This window comes from Rhinopithecus roxellana, chromosome 6 (genome assembly GCF_007565055.1).
Source record: "Rhinopithecus roxellana isolate Shanxi Qingling chromosome 6, ASM756505v1, whole genome shotgun sequence".
In the NCBI taxonomy this organism is placed as follows: Eukaryota; Metazoa; Chordata; class Mammalia; order Primates; family Cercopithecidae; genus Rhinopithecus; species Rhinopithecus roxellana.
Window position 1 is genome coordinate 11,050,997 of NC_044554.1, and position 19,363 is coordinate 11,070,359.

At 37.7% G+C, this 19,363-nt stretch overlaps 2 protein-coding genes across 6 annotated transcripts in view; one reads left to right on the forward strand and one right to left on the reverse strand.

Moving 5' to 3' along the window:
• The window catches only part of LAMB1 (laminin subunit beta 1), an 85,587-nt gene extending 72,509 nt beyond the window's left edge, over window positions 1-13,078 (forward strand). For 3 of the 4 annotated variants that reach the window (XM_030931854.1, XM_010382437.2, XM_030931855.1), the window contains exons 27-34: window positions 1,383-1,624; window positions 4,618-4,821; window positions 5,506-5,650; window positions 7,370-7,577; window positions 8,100-8,241; window positions 10,560-10,736; window positions 12,505-12,664; window positions 12,792-13,078. In XM_030931854.1, coding sequence (XP_030787714.1) covers window positions 1,383-1,624; window positions 4,618-4,821; window positions 5,506-5,650; window positions 7,370-7,577; window positions 8,100-8,241; window positions 10,560-10,736; window positions 12,505-12,664; window positions 12,792-12,928 — 1,415 coding nt within the window. In that variant the 3' untranslated portion in view covers window positions 12,929-13,078. The remainder of the gene's footprint in view (window positions 1-1,382; window positions 1,625-4,617; window positions 4,822-5,505; window positions 5,651-7,369; window positions 7,578-8,099; window positions 8,242-10,559; window positions 10,737-12,504; window positions 12,665-12,791) is intronic. The other variant, XM_030931856.1, reaches the window with a different exon arrangement.
• The window catches only part of DLD (dihydrolipoamide dehydrogenase), a 42,991-nt gene continuing 27,863 nt past the window's right edge, over window positions 4,236-19,363 (reverse strand). The window contains exons 12-15 of one of the 2 annotated variants that reach the window (XR_004057853.1): window positions 18,776-18,913; window positions 17,739-17,828; window positions 17,456-17,644; window positions 4,236-5,575 (exon numbers count right to left, since the gene is read on the reverse strand). Coding sequence is in view for 1 of the 2 variants with exons in the window: in XM_010382436.2 (XP_010380738.1) it covers window positions 17,579-17,644; window positions 17,739-17,828; window positions 18,776-18,913 (294 nt within the window). In the remaining variant the exon portion in view is untranslated. Of the gene's footprint in view, window positions 5,576-16,666; window positions 17,645-17,738; window positions 17,829-18,775; window positions 18,914-19,363 lie in introns of those variants that run through there. The other variant, XM_010382436.2, reaches the window with a different exon arrangement.

Consider the following 19,363-nt stretch of genomic DNA (forward strand, 5'->3'; position numbering starts at 1 on the left):
ATATAGCAATTTTGGAAAAAAAATTGTTTTCTAATAAATTTTAAAACTTTGCTCATCCAGTTTCTGGCACAAATGAGGATCAAAGTCCCCATTTTACAAATATGAGACTTGGGCACAGAGAACCTAAGGGACACAGCAGAGGTCTTACAGAGTGAATGGCAATAGTTGTATCAGAATGGTATCCATTTCCTGATTTTTTTTTTCCTCCAGTTAGTAGTTTAATCCCCTGGCCTTTTCTTGGAAGGGGGTTCTTTTGAATACTTAAGGTATGAATACTTCTGCAAATCCTTTCACATTCAAGAATGCTGCTTGGTCAGAAAAAATTTTTTGCAAATCATTATTTATATCATAGACCATATAGGATCCTCAGCAAAAAGTGAAAGAATGTAGAAATATGTTACATCATACTATCCAATTATCCATACTGTTTTATGCATGATTGCTTTTGGACTAAAGCTAAAACACATCATGCTGTATATATAATACCGTCATCCCTTGGGATCCATGAGGACTGGTTCCAGGACCCACTGCAGAAATCAAAATCCACAGATGGTCAAGTCCGTTATATAAAATGGCATAGTATTTGCATATGACCCATGCATATCCTCCTATATACTTTTCTTTCTTTTTCTCTCTCTCTCTTTCTCTTTCTTTCTTTCTTTAAGAAATGGGCTCTTGCTATGCTGCTCAGGCTGATCTTGAACTCCTGGACTCAAGTGATCCTCCCGTCTCAGACTTCTGAATAGCTGAGATTATAGAGGTGAACCACTATACCCAGCTTTACTTTTTTTTTTTCCCCTCCAGTATACTTTAAAATAATCTCTAGATTACTTACAATACCTAATAGAATGTAAATGCTATGTAAATAGTTGTTATACGTTATTGTTTAGGAAATAATGGCAAGAAAAAGTCTGTACACATTCAGCACAGGTACAACCATTTTTTCCAAATGCTTTCTATCCACAGTTGGTTGAATCCACATTATGTGGAATCTACAAATATGGAGGACTACTATATTAGTCATTAGAGTGGATCTGAATAAAAGATTGAGAAAAGTCATCTGGTCATATAATCTTCAGGCTGCCTGACACCAGCTATTTACAAAGAACTGGATGTTTGCTTGTGAATAGAAACAAGATTGCATGATTTTCTTAATTTTTCATTTTTCACCCAGATGTTTGCCATACTCCAGAGCTGGAGTAGGTGCTAATGGGACAAAACATATTCATTGCTCATGAAAACTGTATTTCATAAATATTTTTTCTTGAATTTTAAAATCTTACAGTAAATGTAGGACCTGAAGACATCAAATATAGCCACTGCTTGGGGAGGAAGCCTAGTATGATGAGGTTAACTGTGGGCAATTTCATTTCCTACTGTAGGTGCCTTGGATAGCATTACCAAGTATTTCCAGATGTCTCTTGAGGCAGAGGAGAGGGTGAATGCCTCCACCACAGAACCCAACAGTACTGTGGAACAGTCAGCCCTCATGAGAGACAGAGTAGAAGATATGATGATGGAGCGAGAATCCCAGTTCAAGGAAAAACAAGAGGAGCAGGCTCGCCTCCTTGATGAACTGGCAGGCAAGCTGCAAAGCCTAGACCTTTCAGCTGCTGCCGAAATGGTAAGGTTTGGGGGTGTGGCCTTACTGCTATGGTGCTGAGAAAAAAAAACACTATCCTTTGTCTTTATTATAATAGTTTGCAAATGAATCAGCAGGAGTGAAACTCCTAGGCTGAGGTCTCTGGATCCTGGAATGGGCTATCTGTAACCAAGAAAGATTAAAAACTGCAGCATATGGGTTTCCAGCCCTCCCCTCTTCTGTTTCTCTGGTCCTCAACTAAAGAATGAATCGTGACTGTTCTCCCATTCTGTTTTAGCTACTCAGTGACATCTCACTGAAACTTGATTCTTTTTACACTGTGAACATTTCTTTAATATTTTTTTTTCCCAAGTAGAGACAGAGTCTCACTACATTGCTCAGGTTAGTCTTGAACTCCTGGTCTCCAACAATCCTCCCACCTCAGCCTCCCAAAGTGCTGGGATTACAGGCTAACACCCCTGCCCACCCCCACCCCCCTTTTTTTCTTTAAGAGATGGAGTCTCCCTATGTTGCCCAGGCTGACCTCAAACTCCTAGGCTGAAGCAATCCTCCCACCTCACCCTCCTGAGGAGCTGTGATGACAGGCATGTGTCACCATACCCAGCTTGGACACTCCTTTTTTAGTTTGTTCTGATTTGAAATATAAAACCCATCTCAGTGTAGGAAATCAGAATCATTCTAGAAGGGGCTTCCGTTAAAAATTAAAGGGAGCAAAAGAATTTTTTCATGGGTATTAGCTATTATGTTCCTTTGTTCCAGTAACTTTACCTGGTGAAGATTAACCCTGAAACCAGCCTGGAAAGTAGATTCATTTCCCAGAAAGTTTTAAAAAGTAACTCTGGAGCCAAATGAAATTGAGTTGTGAGTTTAATGAAAATCAGGCAGAAGGCCCCAAAAAGCCTAACTGAGCCCGTTTCTTCCTCTTCCTTCCTGTTTTTTCAAGGAAGGATACCTATCTGAGATAATTTGGAGGGTATTTTTTATAGACAAAGGTTTGTGTTCTCTTAGCCCAGAGACACAGAGAAAGTTAAAGATGGAAGGTACATATGCACAGAAGAGTTCAAACTGCATTACAGCTTTGTCTTAGTGATGGTTCCTCCCTCCTCTCATCCTCCCTTTCTCTGAATAGACAAAATTGGTCACAATATAAGACAGTGTTTATTGATGCCTGCTAGGTTTCATACTCATTATCTTCTGAAACTTTATAGCAAACAGGAGGCAAATAATCTATCATTTATTAAATGGAAAAATAAAAGATGAAGAAAAAAGAAAAATGAAGGCTTAGAGCAATGTGTAAATTGCAGCTAACAGGAGACAAAGTTATTAAGCATAAAATGCCAATTCTCTCAAACTTTCCTTGCAGCATCGATTCCTTCCTTACATATGGTGGTTAAAAACAAAAAATCAGTCATCACAAACAAGTTCTTTGTGATCTACAAGAAGCAGCTAAGCATGCTAAAGGATTTTTGTCTTGAACCGGAGGCATCTCCGTGGGCGACAGGGAGGTGCATGGGCGGTGGGTGGGGTTCGGGGTTCCTCTGGCCTTTCCAAATGCGTGCCCTTCCCTATGCTTGCTTTTCCACCTGGTAAATTACCTAGGAATTGGCAGCTTCTTCAGTTCTCTTACTGTGTTTTGTCTTTGTTAATGATCTTGTGAGAATTCTTTCTGTAAGTTCTTTACTGCCATTTCCTTGTGTGGAGAGACTTTTGTCCTTTTGTTTTTCAGGTACTTCTAGTTCTGTATCTTTGTGGATATTTAGCTAGAGCCATGCTGGTTTCCCACCCCCCACCCATGTCTGCCCCGTCTGTTGAAACAAAACAGATCTTCTATGTGTGCTGTCAGATGGTTTTTAAAAAGCAACACTTCTGTTCTTAAGACTCATGTTCTATAGCATGCAGAATACACTTTATTTTCTGAAGCTTTTTGTGTTTTTGTAAGCCAGATAAACGACTTATTTTAGTTGTAATTTAAGATATAATGGGATTATAATTATCTTAAAATTATTAGGCTAAAGAGTTGATTGTATTTATTTAAAAACTGCTTTTTTGTACTTTTTTAAAACAATACTTTCCTTGTCTTGTTTGGGAATATTCTGTTAACTGCTTTTCACTGCAGTAAATCTTTGGATTCTTTTCAGTATGAGCTTTTCCACAAAACAACTCTAAATGCAATTTTCTTCCTATCATATAGCACACTTGTATTGTAATTTATCAATCTGCATTTGTATGCCATGACCAAGTGGTGATCTTTGAGAGGTTCTGGTAGGTAAGAAAGGAGGACTCTATGCATGTGTGATGGCAGTGGTGGGGGGTGGTAATTTGGAAATGCTTCATCTACCTTTGTTCCTTTGTACTGTTTTCTTTAACATGTGGAATGTTTTCCCATTTCCCCTGCTCAAATCCCACCAGCCAACAAATCCTCCTTCAGCTACAACTATAGCATTCCTCTGCAGTCTCTCCTTTGTCTACTTTCTTTCAATAATGACTGCATCTGACCTATTCTTGGCTATTTTATGTGGAATGATCCAGTCCTAACAAGATGGGAAGTTACTAAAAGGCTAGGTAATAGGTCTTTTATGTCACCATATTTACCGGAGGAGTTAACATGGTGCTGGTGCTGGCCCCAAAGATGGTTCACAATGGCTTTTTTTTTTTTTCTTTTAATCTAACTGGTTAGAAAAAAAGGAAGGCATTCCTTGGCCCTTGCACTGGCAGAATTCAACGTGATATAGCCGATGTCTGCATCCTGGGTAGAGCTCATATAGTATTTTAACTCATTTGGGCAGAAGATACTGATGAGTTGTAAACTTCTATTGTTTCCTTGGAAACAAGCAGGTTAGTTTATTCCTAAACTCTTTGCTCCTCTCTCCATTCTGTCTCCCAAACACTGTTTCCAAGCACCCTTACTGAGGACCACCTACACATTCTCTGGGGCCACCCAGGCCCTACACAGCTGTTTTGCTGCAGCAGATTCACTATCTGAAGTATTGTGCCTGATGCTTGGCTTGTTGCAGACCTGTGGAACACCCCCAGGGGCCTCCTGTTCCGAGACTGAATGTGGCGGGCCAAACTGCAGAACTGATGAAGGAGAGAAGAAGTGTGGGGGGCCTGGCTGTGGTGGTCTGGTTACTGTTGCACACAATGCCTGGCAGAAAGCCATGGACTTGGACCAAGATGTCCTGAGTGCCCTGTCTGAAGTGGAACAGCTCTCCAAGATGGTAATTTAGTGGATGTCCTCAGTTTTTGTTATGTATGTTTGCTTTCAGCTGTGGACTAGAGGATCTGAAAGGGAGAAATCAATTTTAAATGCTAACTGAAATGAAAAGGACATATCATAATCAAATATGAAAGTTCATGTTTCTGTGAGGTCAGAGAAAGAGATGGGGAGATTTTCTTTACAGATAAAGAATTTGCTTTCTCCTCACTCAGAGGAGAATAACACATGCTTTAGTGCAAGATGTTTAAATCTTATACTGGATAATTTGAGATAGCCATCTTACTTATCTGACTCCAGGGTTATAAATACATCCAGCTGTACGACAAAAATTCTATACTAAGCAACTGGGCATTTATTCTTCTAAAGTGACACATACTTTTTAAATATTTATGTGGGTGCCTGAGAAAAAGACTCAGGACTATTTTATAGGCCAGGCGTTAAAAACAACTTGAAAAATTTTAAATGCTAGTTGTATTTATATAAGAACACTGTTTAGGAATCTCTATACTGAATACTTGCAGTCTGTAAGAATACAATACTTTGTTGAATGGGAGAAAGTTGTTTCCCAGACACATGATTCCAAGTAACATAGTTTCTCAACATCATTTCTGGGCCATTTCCAATATTCTGGTCTCCTTCAGAAAGAATGAAAGTCTTCCATGGGTAATTTATTCTTCACATTTAGGTCTCTGAAGCAAAACTGAGGGCAGATGAGGCAAAACAGAGTGCTGAAGACATTCTGTTGAAGACAAATGCTACCAAAGAAAAAATGGACAAGAGCAATGAGGATCTGAGAAATCTAATCAAGCAAATCAGAAACTTTTTGACCCGTAAGAAATTTTTTCATTTTACTTTTAGACATTTGTTTCTGTGTGATTCTGTTTACATTTTAGATAAAATCAATTTCTGTCAATGTACTGACATTTCCAAATAAGAAAAATGTCCGTATATTAAATGTTTCCACTTCTTAAACTTACATATGTGTATCAAATAACTTTCTCCAATGTTATGCAGATACAGACACACCTGATGGGATACTCAGCCAATCAAAAGTCAAATATTTACAGTGAAAACTGAATTTGGAATTTGTTAGAGATTATGTATAGTAATCTCTAACCTTAAAGAAGTGGAGTTTGTTATTTTGGCATTGCCCCCAAAGCTTTGTAATTCTATTATTTACAGGATATTATACCTATAGTTAGTTAAGAGTGTTGCTAGTTACAGTTCAAGCGTTACCAGTAAAGATGGTTTTGGCTACAAATACAGAAAACTCAAGTGAAAGGGACTTAATCAAAAAGGATGTTTATTATCTCCCATCTTAATAAGATATCCAGTAGCAGGATAGCTTCTTGGGTCTGCGACCCACATACTTTTCATCTTTCTCCTCTACCATCTTAAGCATATCAGCTTTGCCTCTAGCTCCTCATGGTTACAAGGTAGCTGCCAAAGTTCCAGACATCATATAAAGATAAACAATAATAATGGAAGAAGAGACCACCTATTCCTTGTATCTTTTTAAAAAGGAGGAAGTCTTCCCTAGAAGCCTTTAAGCAGTCATCCTTATAAACCTCACTGGCCAGAAATAAGTCACATGCCAATGCATAAATGTCACTGGAAAATGGAAATGTTATTACAGTAATTGGCAAACTAATAAAGACTTAATGCTGAGTTGATAATTTTACCTTAGAGGCAGGTGCCTGAAAAAAATCAGTATTCTGTTAGCAAGAAAAAAGGCATGGCTAATAAGAAGTCAACAGTATTTGCTAAGGATATTTTGGTAATATCCCATGGAAGCCATCGTTCAAGTACATATTTTATTTGAATAAATCCTCTGGGGTCCATTTTTATGTTCAGTAGTTTAAAACATAAAGCTCGAAAGTAAATGAGGATCTGACATATTTGAAGCTTAACTTAATAAACTTTTTTTTTTTTTTCACCATTTTCCACATTTCACATTTGAAACTCCTTGGCTTCATTGACAACCCACTATCCCAGTTCTCTTCCGTCTATAATTTTCTCCCTTTCTATAATTTCCTGAATCTAGATAATTTGTAAGAAATATCAAATCTCTATATCTGCATTCACAAGTTTCTGAGCTATTTGTCCAACCTCAATTAAAAGATATCATTGCCTTTAATTCCCAGCTTTAAGCTCTGGCCCTCTATGGTTTTCCACAATCTTCAGATTCACTCTGCTAGACTTTCCCGTAACATGCTCTGCCCTTCCTGTCTCCCCACCTAGAACTGTCCTTTCTTCTTTCAAATTCTATTACCCCTTAAAATCTAATCAGCTCCTCATCTTCCACGAAGGTTTCCCTCACTACCCAGCCTAAAACAAATTCTAGTAGTACTCAATTATCTGCAGTTACTTTTTTGTGTGTGTAGTCTCATCTCCCCCCAAAACCCCAGACAGATTATAAACTCTTAAACAGGAAGTTAGTGTCTCTTGGTAACCCCACCGTGCTAGTCCATAGATGACCAGTAAGTGGTTGAATGAATGAACCATCTATTCTTTTCACCTCTTTTTGGGGACATCTTTGCTTTTCACAGAGGATAGTGCTGATTTGGACAGCATTGAAGCAGTTGCTAATGAAGTACTGAAAATGGAAATGCCTAGCACCCCACAGCAGTTACAGAACTTGACAGAAGATATACGTGAACGAGTTGAAAGCCTTTCTCAAGTAGAGGTTATTCTACAGCAGAGTGCTGCTGACATTGCCAGAGCTGAGATGTTGTTAGAAGAAGCTAAAAAAGCAAGGTATCTAAAGACATGGCATCTAAGGGGCTTATTTTGTGTATCTATCATGGAGTAAAAAGTATCTCTTTAACCAGTGAAACTTCTTTTTTTTTTTTTTTTTTTTGAGACAGAGTCTTGCTCTGTCGCCCAGGCTGGAGTGCAGTGGCTGGATCTCAGCTCACTGCAAGCTCCACCTCCCGGGTTCATGCCATTCTCCTGCCTCAGCCTCCTGAGTAGCTGGGACTACAGGCGTCCGCCACCTTGCCCGGCTAGTTTTTTTGTATTTTTTAGTAGAGACGGGGTTCCACCATGTTAGCCAGGATGGTCTCGATCTCCTGACCTCGTGATCTGCCCGTCTCGGCTTCCCAAAGTGCTGGGATTACAGGCTTGAGCCACCGCGCCTGGCCAAGCAGTGAAACTTCTAAGAAGGACCTATGCGAGTCTCTCTGGGTCATTTCAGGAAGGCTATTCTTTAAAGAAAAGAACACTGAGAGTACTTTTTTCATGTTCAACAACAATATACTGTCTCATTATTTTACTCAGCAAAAGTGCAACAGATGTTAAAGTCACTGCAGATATGGTAAAGGAAGCTCTGGAAGAAGCAGAAAAGGCCCAGGTCGCAGCAGAGAAGGCAATTAAACAAGCAGATGAAGACATTCAAGGAACTCAGAACCTGCTAACTTCGGTAAGCATACACAATCATTACATATATGGGAAAACAGCTACATATACACTTTTACCACAAAAGTACATTTGTTATCTATGAACAAAAATTCTTACAACTCAACATTAAAGGATTCCTTTAATTGTAATAAATCTAAACTACTCCATTAGCATGGATGCTAAAAATAAGTGGAGATAGGTTTTCATTTGAGCTGAGATCACACCACTACACTCCAGTCTGGGCAACAGAGACTCTGTCTCAAAAAAATAAAAACACTCCTATTCATTGAGGAAACAGCATGTACTCTGTTCAGTAGTATGAAGTATAATAGTTTTAGAAAACTGTCCTGATGTTATAAAAGCAGCTTATATGGTTAAGGCCAATGTCTCAAGATTTTGGTGATCAAACATTTTACTATATAGCAGTTTTAGAAACTACTGGAGAACAGTCTGCTTTCAATACCCAATTCTAGAGGAACCTAATAGAGCGCTTATAGCTAAACAATCTATATCTATTCTGTTCAGAATGCATGGAAAACTTAATGTTTTTTTATAAGGAATACTTTTTCATAGGGATCTAGCACTTTGCTCTAAAAATCCTCTTTATCTCTTAAAAGAAGTAATGCAAACATAATTCCATTAAATTCTTTTCTCAAAAAGTTAATTTTTTCCTTCCAACTTTATGAATTTTTAAAAAATGAAGAAAATTGATGAGTTATCTAATCCGTATACATGTTCTCAGAATATACTTTGAAATTAGATGCTCCCATACCCAGCACTGTCAGCCTTCTCAGGCCAGTCCTCCATGTGTTTAAAACCTGGGAAGATGAATTTTCAACATGCTTTTCTTACCATTAGTTGGTAAAAACCTGTCTTCCCTTATTTTATTGCTGTCAGTTAAATGAAGATCAATAATTCTGCCCATTTTCCTCCTTAAATTTTGAGTATCAATAAGGCTTTTTCTTCAGGCTATTGGTTCAAATTTAGAAAAATTATGTTTTCCCACCAGACTTATAAATATTTTGATGTTTTCGATCTCTAGGTTTTTCCATTTTCTCAGTTTGCTGTTAATATTTTAGTGAATATTATGTCAGTGACTACAGAAATTATTGTTTTGAAAGCCAAGTGCAGTGGTGTGTGCCTGTAGTCCCAGCCACTTGGGAGGCAGAGGTGAGAGGATCACTTAAGGCCATGAATTTGAGACTATAGTGCACTATGATCATGCCTGTAAACAGTCACTGCACTCCAGCCTGGGAAGTAGAGCAAGACCTTGTTTCTTGAAAAAAAACTGCTCTGAAAAGCAAATTAGAAAATATTGAATTATAGGTGAGATATGTGGCTTGATGATGCAAGTTAATAACTGGGGTTCTGTTTTTCAGGGGCCCTGGGGGACAGGAAGTGTTTTAGGTTAGTAACAATCAGAAACAGAGAACCTCTAACTGAACTATGTTCATGAAAGCTTATCAGAAGCAATTGACTCAAAGAATGTTATTCTAATTAAAGGGTCCTTAGGTTTGAAATATTTACAAATTTTAGCCTATGTCTATACTGACCCCATTAACTTCATTATAACAGTATTGTTATTCAGTTAATTCTATGTAATTAGACCCATCCTTGAAGATCATTTTAAAGAAAAATTGAGTGCTTAGTGAAACTGATTCTTTTGTTGTGGGCTCACCTGCTTACTTTGGCTAGCTTTTAAAAGTCAATGCTGATTGATTCTACTTTGAAAGGAGATCAGATGTGGATCCTCACCAGTTGCCCGGATATTTTTTTTCCCTAAATAACTGAGTATTTAGAGTTTACAGCTGTAATGTTCCCAGACCATACATCGTCTCACAATTCTATAGAAATTCAAAGAACATCCCTAGTCTCCATTTCTTCAGTCATTAGCTGAAATCTCCACTACTAGAGTTTAACATTTATTTTCCCACTCACATTAAGTTGGAAATTTATGTGGAAACCCCTCTTCGCACAGCTGCTTATTTGTGAATGTTCTTTAGCCAAAGTCTGCAGGTGTCCTTAAAATGCTTTCCTCAACACATCATGTTCCTTGGGGGGTGGGTTTCTTTTTTGTTTTTTGTGTTTTACTGTCAGAAAAAACTTTACATCCATCTCAGATCATCAGAAGTACCAAAAGAATGAAGTCAATATATGAAATGTAGCAAAGACTAAAGTCAGATACTTCATGTAACTTTTCCTGAAATATTCTTTTTAGTAATTACTTCTTTTGGTCTAGAGCAAAATGGCACAGCAGACTTAAATCTTCCTCCAAACTTGTACTCATAGTAATTCAATTTCTTAAACTAATGGCTTGCTGGAAAATTGACATACTTTTAGATTGAGTCTGAAACAGCAGCTTCTGAGGAAACCTTGTTCAACGCGTCCCAGCGCATCAGCGAGTTAGAGAGGAATGTGGAAGAACTTAAGCGGAAAGCTGCCCAAAACTCTGGGGAGGCAGAATATATTGAAAAAGTAGTATATACTGTGAAGCAAAGCGCAGATGATGTTAAGAAGGTACGTAAATCTTTGTAATTTCAGAGCTATGCTGTTAAAGGAGCCACCAGTCTCCTCCTTGCCTGCCTTAGAGTAAGGGACATGGACCTAACAGAAACAGAATTCATCAGAAACATCAAATGACCTGTTTTGCAACAGCAGTCTTTAGAAGTGTGGATGGAAAACAATGGGAATGAATATGGAAGTATCTAATAAGTATGATACTTATTATCATGCCCTCAAATCCAAACTTGGACAAGAGTTTAGAAGAATGCAATTAACTTAGGGGTAGAAGTCTTGAAACAGGCTTTTTTTAAAAAAAAAAAAACTATACTGACAAAAACCAGGCATATTGAACTTGTATTTCTCTGCTGTAGTCAATTAAATTCTTCATGGCATAGAGTAATTATCAGGCCATTTGAGAATATTTTAAAAGCAGGTTGGAACAGATAGTAGGAAACCAAATCTTATCTCTTTGAGACACATTTTGGATTAACAACCCCTCACCTCTCATTGGAAGGCACTGTATTTTGCAGAGAAAAACTCACACAACCCAAATGTTTAATCAGAAGCCATGTAATAACTGAAACACATGTTCAGTTTCTAATGCTTTAAAAACTTGGTGGTGGCGGGGTGGGGCTTAAAAGCATTAAATGACTAGTCCCCAACTTTTTTGGCACCAAGGACCAGTTTTCTGGAAGACAATTTTTCCACAGACTGGGGGGTAGGGATGGTTTCAGGATGAAACTGTTCCAGCTCAGATCAGGCATTAGATTTCATAAGGAGTGCGCAACCCAGATCCCTTGCATGCAGAGTTCCCAATAGGGTTCGTACTCCTGTGAGAATCTGATGTCACCACTGATCTAACAAAAGCTGGAGCTCAGGCAGTAACACTTGCCTGCCCACCCGGTTTCCTAACTGGTCCATAGGCCTGGGGGCTGGGGACGCCTGCATTTACAGACCTAATTTCAGTATATAACTCCCTACTATTCAAAAATTTTCCTGGAAGTTACTGTAGCTTTTCAGGCATTACATAAGAGTAACCTCACTACCTCTCTCTAGGTTGGGGAAGAGAACAAAACAATGAGAAAAATTCACTGCCACAGTATTAGACAGTTGTCTTTTCTATTGTGGTTTGTGTGGTTTCCTGCAGTACTGAGGGCACAAATTTCTCAAGTACTCTGCTTCAGGACATTTTGCTTAATGACATTTTATCACAATAGAAAGAAACAAAACCTCTTGAAATGAAATTTCCATAAATGGTTATTTGAACAGTTTCTAAAAAGAATAATTTGCATTCCAACCCCACACCCCATTTCTCTTCTCCTCACTCACTTCTTGCATATGCTACAATCTCACCTTTCCTTCCTATATCTTTTAATTTTTTTCCTCTGATTTCCTTATAAGCAAGTCTTCACAAATCCTAATTTAGTCAAGATCCAAAGGGCCTCCATTTCAATATGGGCTTCTCTAATATCTAATTTACTTTTGAAAAAGCTGCACTTCTCTATGTAATTCACAATACAATTGTGCTACAATTTTCTATAGAAAAGTAATAAGAGAATGAGGACTTAGCCCTATGGACCTGCTGCAACTCCAGAATTTTTTGAAATGTTCTTTAAAATGTTCTTTAAAATCATGTCTATTTTGCATTTGAAGATAAAATTTTAAATTACCAGTGAATAACTTAATAAAGCCTGAATATCCAGAATGCATGCCATGATTATACTATTGCTCTTAAACTGACACTAACATTACCACTTCTTTCTGTCTAAATGTGGAACTACAGACTTTAGATGGTGAACTTGATGAAAAATATAAAAAAGTAGAAAACTTAATTGCCAAAAAAACTGAGGAGTCAGCTGATGCCAGAAGGAAAGCTGAAATGCTACAAAATGAAGCAAAAACTCTTTTAGCTCAAGCAAACAGCAAGCTGCAACTGCTCAAAGGTGGGTCTTGTTTTTAATTATTTTAAATTTAAGGCATCAATAGTTTATTTCAAAGTGAAAAATCTATTCACTTTGTCTTGAGATCATCATAGTATAAATTGCTCAGACTTTATATATATATCCCCAGATTTAGAAAGAAAATATGAAGACAATCAAAAATACTTAGAAGATAAAGCTCAAGAATTAGCAAGACTGGAAGGAGAAGTCCGTTCACTCCTTAAGGATATAAGCCAGAAAGTTGCTGTTTATAGCACGTGCTTGTAACAAAGGAGAATATAAAACGGCTGAAGTGACCAAGGTAAAACAGCTACATTTTAAAAACTGACTTAATGATCTTCAAAATAAAACTCATCACCTATTTAATGTTTTTAATCACATTTTGTATGGAGTTAAATAAAGTACAGTGCTTTTGTATATATATTTTGGTGTACTTGTTACTTTTACTGATTGTTGATGAATCCCTTTAGCAAAGAATGTTATTTTCACTGTAAACTTGGATTTATAAACAAGTTTACTGCCTCCATGAAGACCCTAATTTGTTGTCTATAAACAAGCTATTATATTTATCAGACAGGTAAACATCCTCCAAAACTCCACACCCTTGACTCCCCTCCCCCCAATCACCTTCCCAGTGGGATTCCCCCAGTGGGATTCCCAGGTTGAGGTTAAGGAGGACAAATATCTATGCTACCATCACTGTTTCAATGGTTGCTGAGTTGCTCCAACCATCAAAACTCCTCTAAGTATTCCTTGCTCGAGGAATGAGAAAATCAGCAGGATGAACTAGGGCTTATAATCATTACTGCCTAGAAAAGGACCAGGGTTACTAAGGGGAAGGTTTCAATTAAATCAGGCCAGAATGTATGGATACTGCTCTTGCCAATTGAGCAATGCTACTACAGAGCACAGAATGATGCCCTAATTTCTCAGCTTTTGTATTGTATTTTGTGTGATTTTGCAACTAATCTAAGGAAGTAATTGCCAGGCCCATGTCAACTTTATTGCCTAACTAGCCGTATAAAAGGCCAGCCCCTATGTGTTTTTTTCACACACTCTTAGAGCAAGACTATTCTGTGGACTGCTTAACAACCACCCACACATCCAACACAGCTGCATCTGAAGCTGGGCCTGGACAAAAGTTATGTAAACAGCTGTAAGTCAGTAACTTTCCTCTGGCCCAAAACAGTAATTTGTCACTTTTATGGTACTGGTACCAAAACAGATCTACAGACCACTGGAACAGAACAGAAGTCTCAGAAATAATACCACACATCTACAACCATCTGATCTTTGACAAACCTGACAGAAGCAATGGGGAAAGGATTCCCTATTTAATAAATGGTGTTGGGAAAACTGGCTAGCCATATGCAGAAAGCTGAAACTGGATCCCTTCCTTATACCTTATACAAAATTAACTCAAGATGGATTAAAGACTTAAACCTAAGACCTAAAACCATGAAAACCCTAGAATAAAACCTAGGCAACACCATTCAGGACATAGGCATGGGCAAAGACTTCATGACTAAAACACCAAAAGCAATGGCAACAAAAGCCAAAACTGACAAGTGGGATCTAATTAAAGAGCTTCTGCACAGCAAAAGAAACTATCATCAGAGTGAACAGGCAACCTACAGAATGGGAGAAAATTTTTGCAAAGAACTTCAACCCTATCAAAAAACTGGCGAAGGGTATGAACAGACACTTCTCAAAAGAAGACATTTATGCAGTCAACAAACATGAAAAAAAGCTCATCATCATCACCAGTTATTAGAGAAATGCAAATCAAAACCACAATAAGATACCATCTCATGCCAGTCAGAATGATGATCATTAAAAAGTCAGCAAACAACAGATGCTGGAGAGGCTGTGGAGAAATAGGAATGCTTTTACACTGTTGGTGACAGTGTAAATTAGCTCAACCATTGTGGAAGACAGTGTGGCAATTCCTCAAGGATCTAGAACTAGAAATACCATTTGACACACCAATGCTATTACTGGGTATATACATGAAGGATTATAAATCATTCTACTATAAAGACCCATGCACACATATGTGTATCGAGGCACTGTTCACAATAACAAAGACTTGGAACCAACCCAAATGCTATCAGTGACAGACTGGATAAAGAAAATGTGGCACATATACACCATGGAATACTATGCAGCCATAATAAAGGATGAGTTCACGTCCTTTGCAGGGACATGGATGAAGTTGGAAACCATCATTCTAAGCAAACTAACACAAAAACAGAAAACCAAACACCGCATGTTCTCACTTGTAAGTGGGAGCTGAACAACGAAAATACATGGACACCGGTGGGGGTGGGGGAGGGAGAGCATTAGGAGAAATACCTAGTGTAGATGATGGGTTGATGGGTGCAGCAAACCACCATGGCACGTGTATACCTATGTAATCTGCATGTTCTGCACATGTACCCCAGAACTTAATTTAAAAAAAAGATCCTAATAACTAGCAAAATTGTCATATCTCATCATCTACTACAGCAATTATGTAAGTATTTTACTTAACACAGTAGAAACTCTCCATTCCTTTTCAGCTAAACAATTAAAGATCTCACTTTGAAATTACTTTTTTTTTTTTTTTTTTTTGAGACAGAGTCTCGCTCTGTCGCCAGGCTAGAGTGCAGTGGCATGATCTCAGTTCACTGCAACCTTCGCCTCTTGGGTTCAAGTGATTCTCTGCCTCAGCCTCCTTAGTATCTGGGATTACAGGGGCCTGCCACCACACCTGGCTAATTTTTATATTTAATTAGTAGAGATGGGGTTTTACCACGTTGGCCAGGTTGGTCTCAAACTCCTGACCGCAGGTGATCCGCCCACCTTGACCTCCCAAAGTGCTGGGATTACAGGAGTGAGCCACTGCTCCCAGCCGGTTGAATTTATTTTAATCAGTTCAATGAAGTGGATAATTAATCTCACTCTTCACAAGCTATGAAAATATTGAGAGCTTAGTAGGTAACAGTAACTGAAAAAACTTGTTTTATTCTTAGGACTTTATTCCCCACCCAGATATATTTGCATTCTCATACTGAATGTAAACACTTAAAGATGGATTTAACTGTTTTGTGTCTCTACAGCTAGGATTCCATATTAAATTATATTTCACTATTCCCTAAATAAAAACTTTTTTTCCCCTGAGTAAGGGATATGTTGATATTTACATTAACAGCACTTCATATGATACTGGGATTTCAAATTTTTAAAAAGATGCAGAGTTCACTTCCAATAATGCCAAAGTAGCACACAGATATCAGACCAACCCTCCTGCTGATCGCAACTGCAAACTCTGAACAAACATATTTTAGGAAAAACTAAAGGCACTGGAAACAACTACAAACAGGTAGAAAGTAGAGGGGAGCTGGCACTTAAAAAGTGAACAGCACTGGCTCAATGTCTCATTTTTAATAGGTTCTCACTTGAGGGGGAAACAAGCCAAGTTTTATTGGTTAAGGATCAGAGGGCAGAATATGGGGCAACCACAACAGCTGGAACATGAAGGGGAAACCCCAAAAAAACAGGAGGCACAGAAGGGGCAGACTTCTGCCCAAACTCTGGTTGACCCCTGAACTACACACTTGCATGGGAAAGACTTCCAGCAGCATAGGTAAAGCTAAAACAACTGAGAAGAGATTTCAGCTGCTGCCACCTACAAAGAAGACAGAGTTTGGAGTTGGTGTTCAGCCAAGTTAGACAACTATCAATTTTCTTTAGAAGTATGTAACAGAATCCAGGGTCATTATATCACTCATAATGAGCATGAGACAATCTATGCTATCTATACCAAATTTCAGAACTACTTAATCTGAATTATTCTTAAATTTAGTTTTAATATGCAAAAGCCTACTTAGCATTTAGTACTTTGTTACTTAAGTTTCCTTAGGACATGGTCATTTTAAACACCACACATCCAATTTTATACCACTCTTTAAACAGTCATTTACCCAGTCAAGGAAAACACAGATTAAAGACTCCCTTATGTTATACTTCTTCAAAAGTAAATATTAAACATTTAGTAGGTGTCTCTAAAATAGATGAAAGGATAATGACCTTTAAAATGCCTTAATATTGTCCTATAACATGAAAATAAAGATGCATTCAGGCCTACTAAATAAATAAGAATATACACTAGAGGTAGTCGTAAAAAAAACTACGACCATCTCAACATGTACTCATAATAACCAGTAAATGAATATTTAAGATGTTTATTTCAGTATCTTCATTCCCCACTGTAATACATTTGAATCCCCGCGTATCTGAGTTCCGTAAATAGACTCTCCTAATTTGGATAACTATATAATTACCCTTCAGAGTTGTAGACAACAATGGAACCTTAAAAACCTCTTAAACACATAAATTCTACCCCTAAACTGAAAGAATTCAGGGGTTAAATAAAACAAGTGAGAAGCCACCAACTTACATCAGTTTGGTCTATAGACATTTGAATCTTATCTGAATGACTGACTTGTTTCTAATGTGAAAACCAAATTAAAAATAACTTGATCACTTTGCTTCAAACACAACTGTTCACATATCAAATTCTAGCTCCATCTATGTAAAATTCAACTTTTCTGTATCAGAGGAAAAAGCTATTTAAATTCAGTGGCATTGAATCTTTCATGAACAGCATGAAAATATGAGTTGACGGAGATATTCCAGGATGCTACAGTAAGTAGCTTTTTGTCTTACATATTAGTGCACTGAAACAAAATACTAAATTTATGTAAAATATAGATATAAGAGTATTCCATTCTGTCCAAACCTATTAAATACCTTCCAAAAGTTTCATAATTCAGTCCTAGAAATTCTTGGAGCTGTGAGAACATCCTGTTCAGGAATGTGACTTCTACAAAAGCTCCCAGGAAATTTCAGAAAAAAAATATATAATCTTCTAATTCAAAAGTTGATTGATTTGCCAAATGATGCAGCAAGATTTGCTTCTCTAAAAGCTTCTGATAAGGTCTGCAAGGGAAGAAATTTAGAATTAAAAAACAAATATTTGTGGGCCAGAAGAAAATTTAGGCAACCATCAATTCTATATGTTGTTAATAATTACCGGATGTGCATGACAGACTCTAGCTATATCTTCACAGGATGCTCCATATTCCAAAGCAAGAGCAGCTTCATTTACCATTTCTCCGGCACCCTTTAAAATAACAAGCCAAGTAAATTTGCTACCATGGTAAAAACTGCATGCTAATAGGATAGCAATGGTTAACAGAGGAAGCTTTTAGATCTTAAAAACGCCTTAAATCTGTCTATCAGCTGAAGAAAAGTCAGGAAAAGCTTAACAGAAAAGGCGACACTGAAGAGCTTGGGCTCTGAAGCCAAAGGGCCTTCAATTCATATCTACCATTTACTACCTTAACCATTCATTGGTTCTGTGTGCTTCATTCAGTTTCTTCACCTCAAAAATAACAGCACCTATGTCACAAAGCTGATGTAAAAATAACAAAATGTATACTAAAGTGACACAGCACTCAAATATTCTATTCTCATTATTGTTACATCAGATACAAGAGATATCTATAAGAAAGATATATACTTAGGCTCAGTGGTAGGAAAGACTTCCCTTAGGAGGTAACATTTGAGCTGAGACCTGAACAATAAGGAGCCAGCCATTCAAAGATCTGGAGGCAGAACAGTCTAAGCAGAGGGTACCTTAAGCACAAAGGCCCTAAAATGCAAACATCTGGCCTGTTGTGAAAATGACAGAAGGCCCATGTGACATGGAATTAATAAGTAAAGGAGAGCAGAAAAAGAAGAGGTCAGAAAAGTAGGCACAAACAGATTCAGTGAGGCCCTGGATGTAACAATCTGAAGTTGAAAAGCACCACTGGAAGACTTTCAGGGGCATAATCTGATACATGTTTTAAAGAGAGAATCTTGGCTGCAGGACAGAAAGTAGATGATACAGTGAGCAAGACTGTGAGAGTGCTGCTGGTATTCTTCTAGAAATGATGTACAGAGAGCCATATTCAAAGTTTTGCTGGAAATGAGCAGCCTCAGAGTAACACCAGGTGGTTTATAATTAATAAACAGTGATGCTTTCTAGAAATCTTAATAGGATTTCTCTGGTTTTATAATACTCACTGGTCCAAGAATATGTGCTCCCAGTACTCTGTCTGTCGATTTCTGCCCAAGGATCTTCACCATGCCATCTGTGTCAGCATTTGTCTTAGCTCTGCTGTTAGCAGCAAATGGGAATTTCCCAACTTTGTACTCAATACCCTGTGTGACAGTCAGAAAAAAAGAATCTACGTAAGTGCCAGAAAAGTTCATTCCAATTAGTAACATCATCTACCATTTGTTCAGAAAATAAATCCCAAGAAGGCAATTGTTCGCAAAGCACATAGAAGGAAAGACCAAAAGACTGGTTAATGAAATATATCTTGGGCACAAATGCAAGCAAATACAAATGTCTGTCCATCTGGTTATATTTCAAAGCCAAAGATAAAAAATCTGGAATTACTAGTTTTTTAATATAAGCAACTTCTCCTCCCCTCAATTACTGCTGATAAATCTGCGAATGATCTCTTTATAATGCTAACAAGGGAAAAAATATATAAGCTAAACTATATTTCACAGCTGTTAAATATATTAGCATAATGATAAAATGCTATTTCTCAACCACCAGTGTCACTGGCACAACTCACACATTGGCGTAAAACCACCCATGTT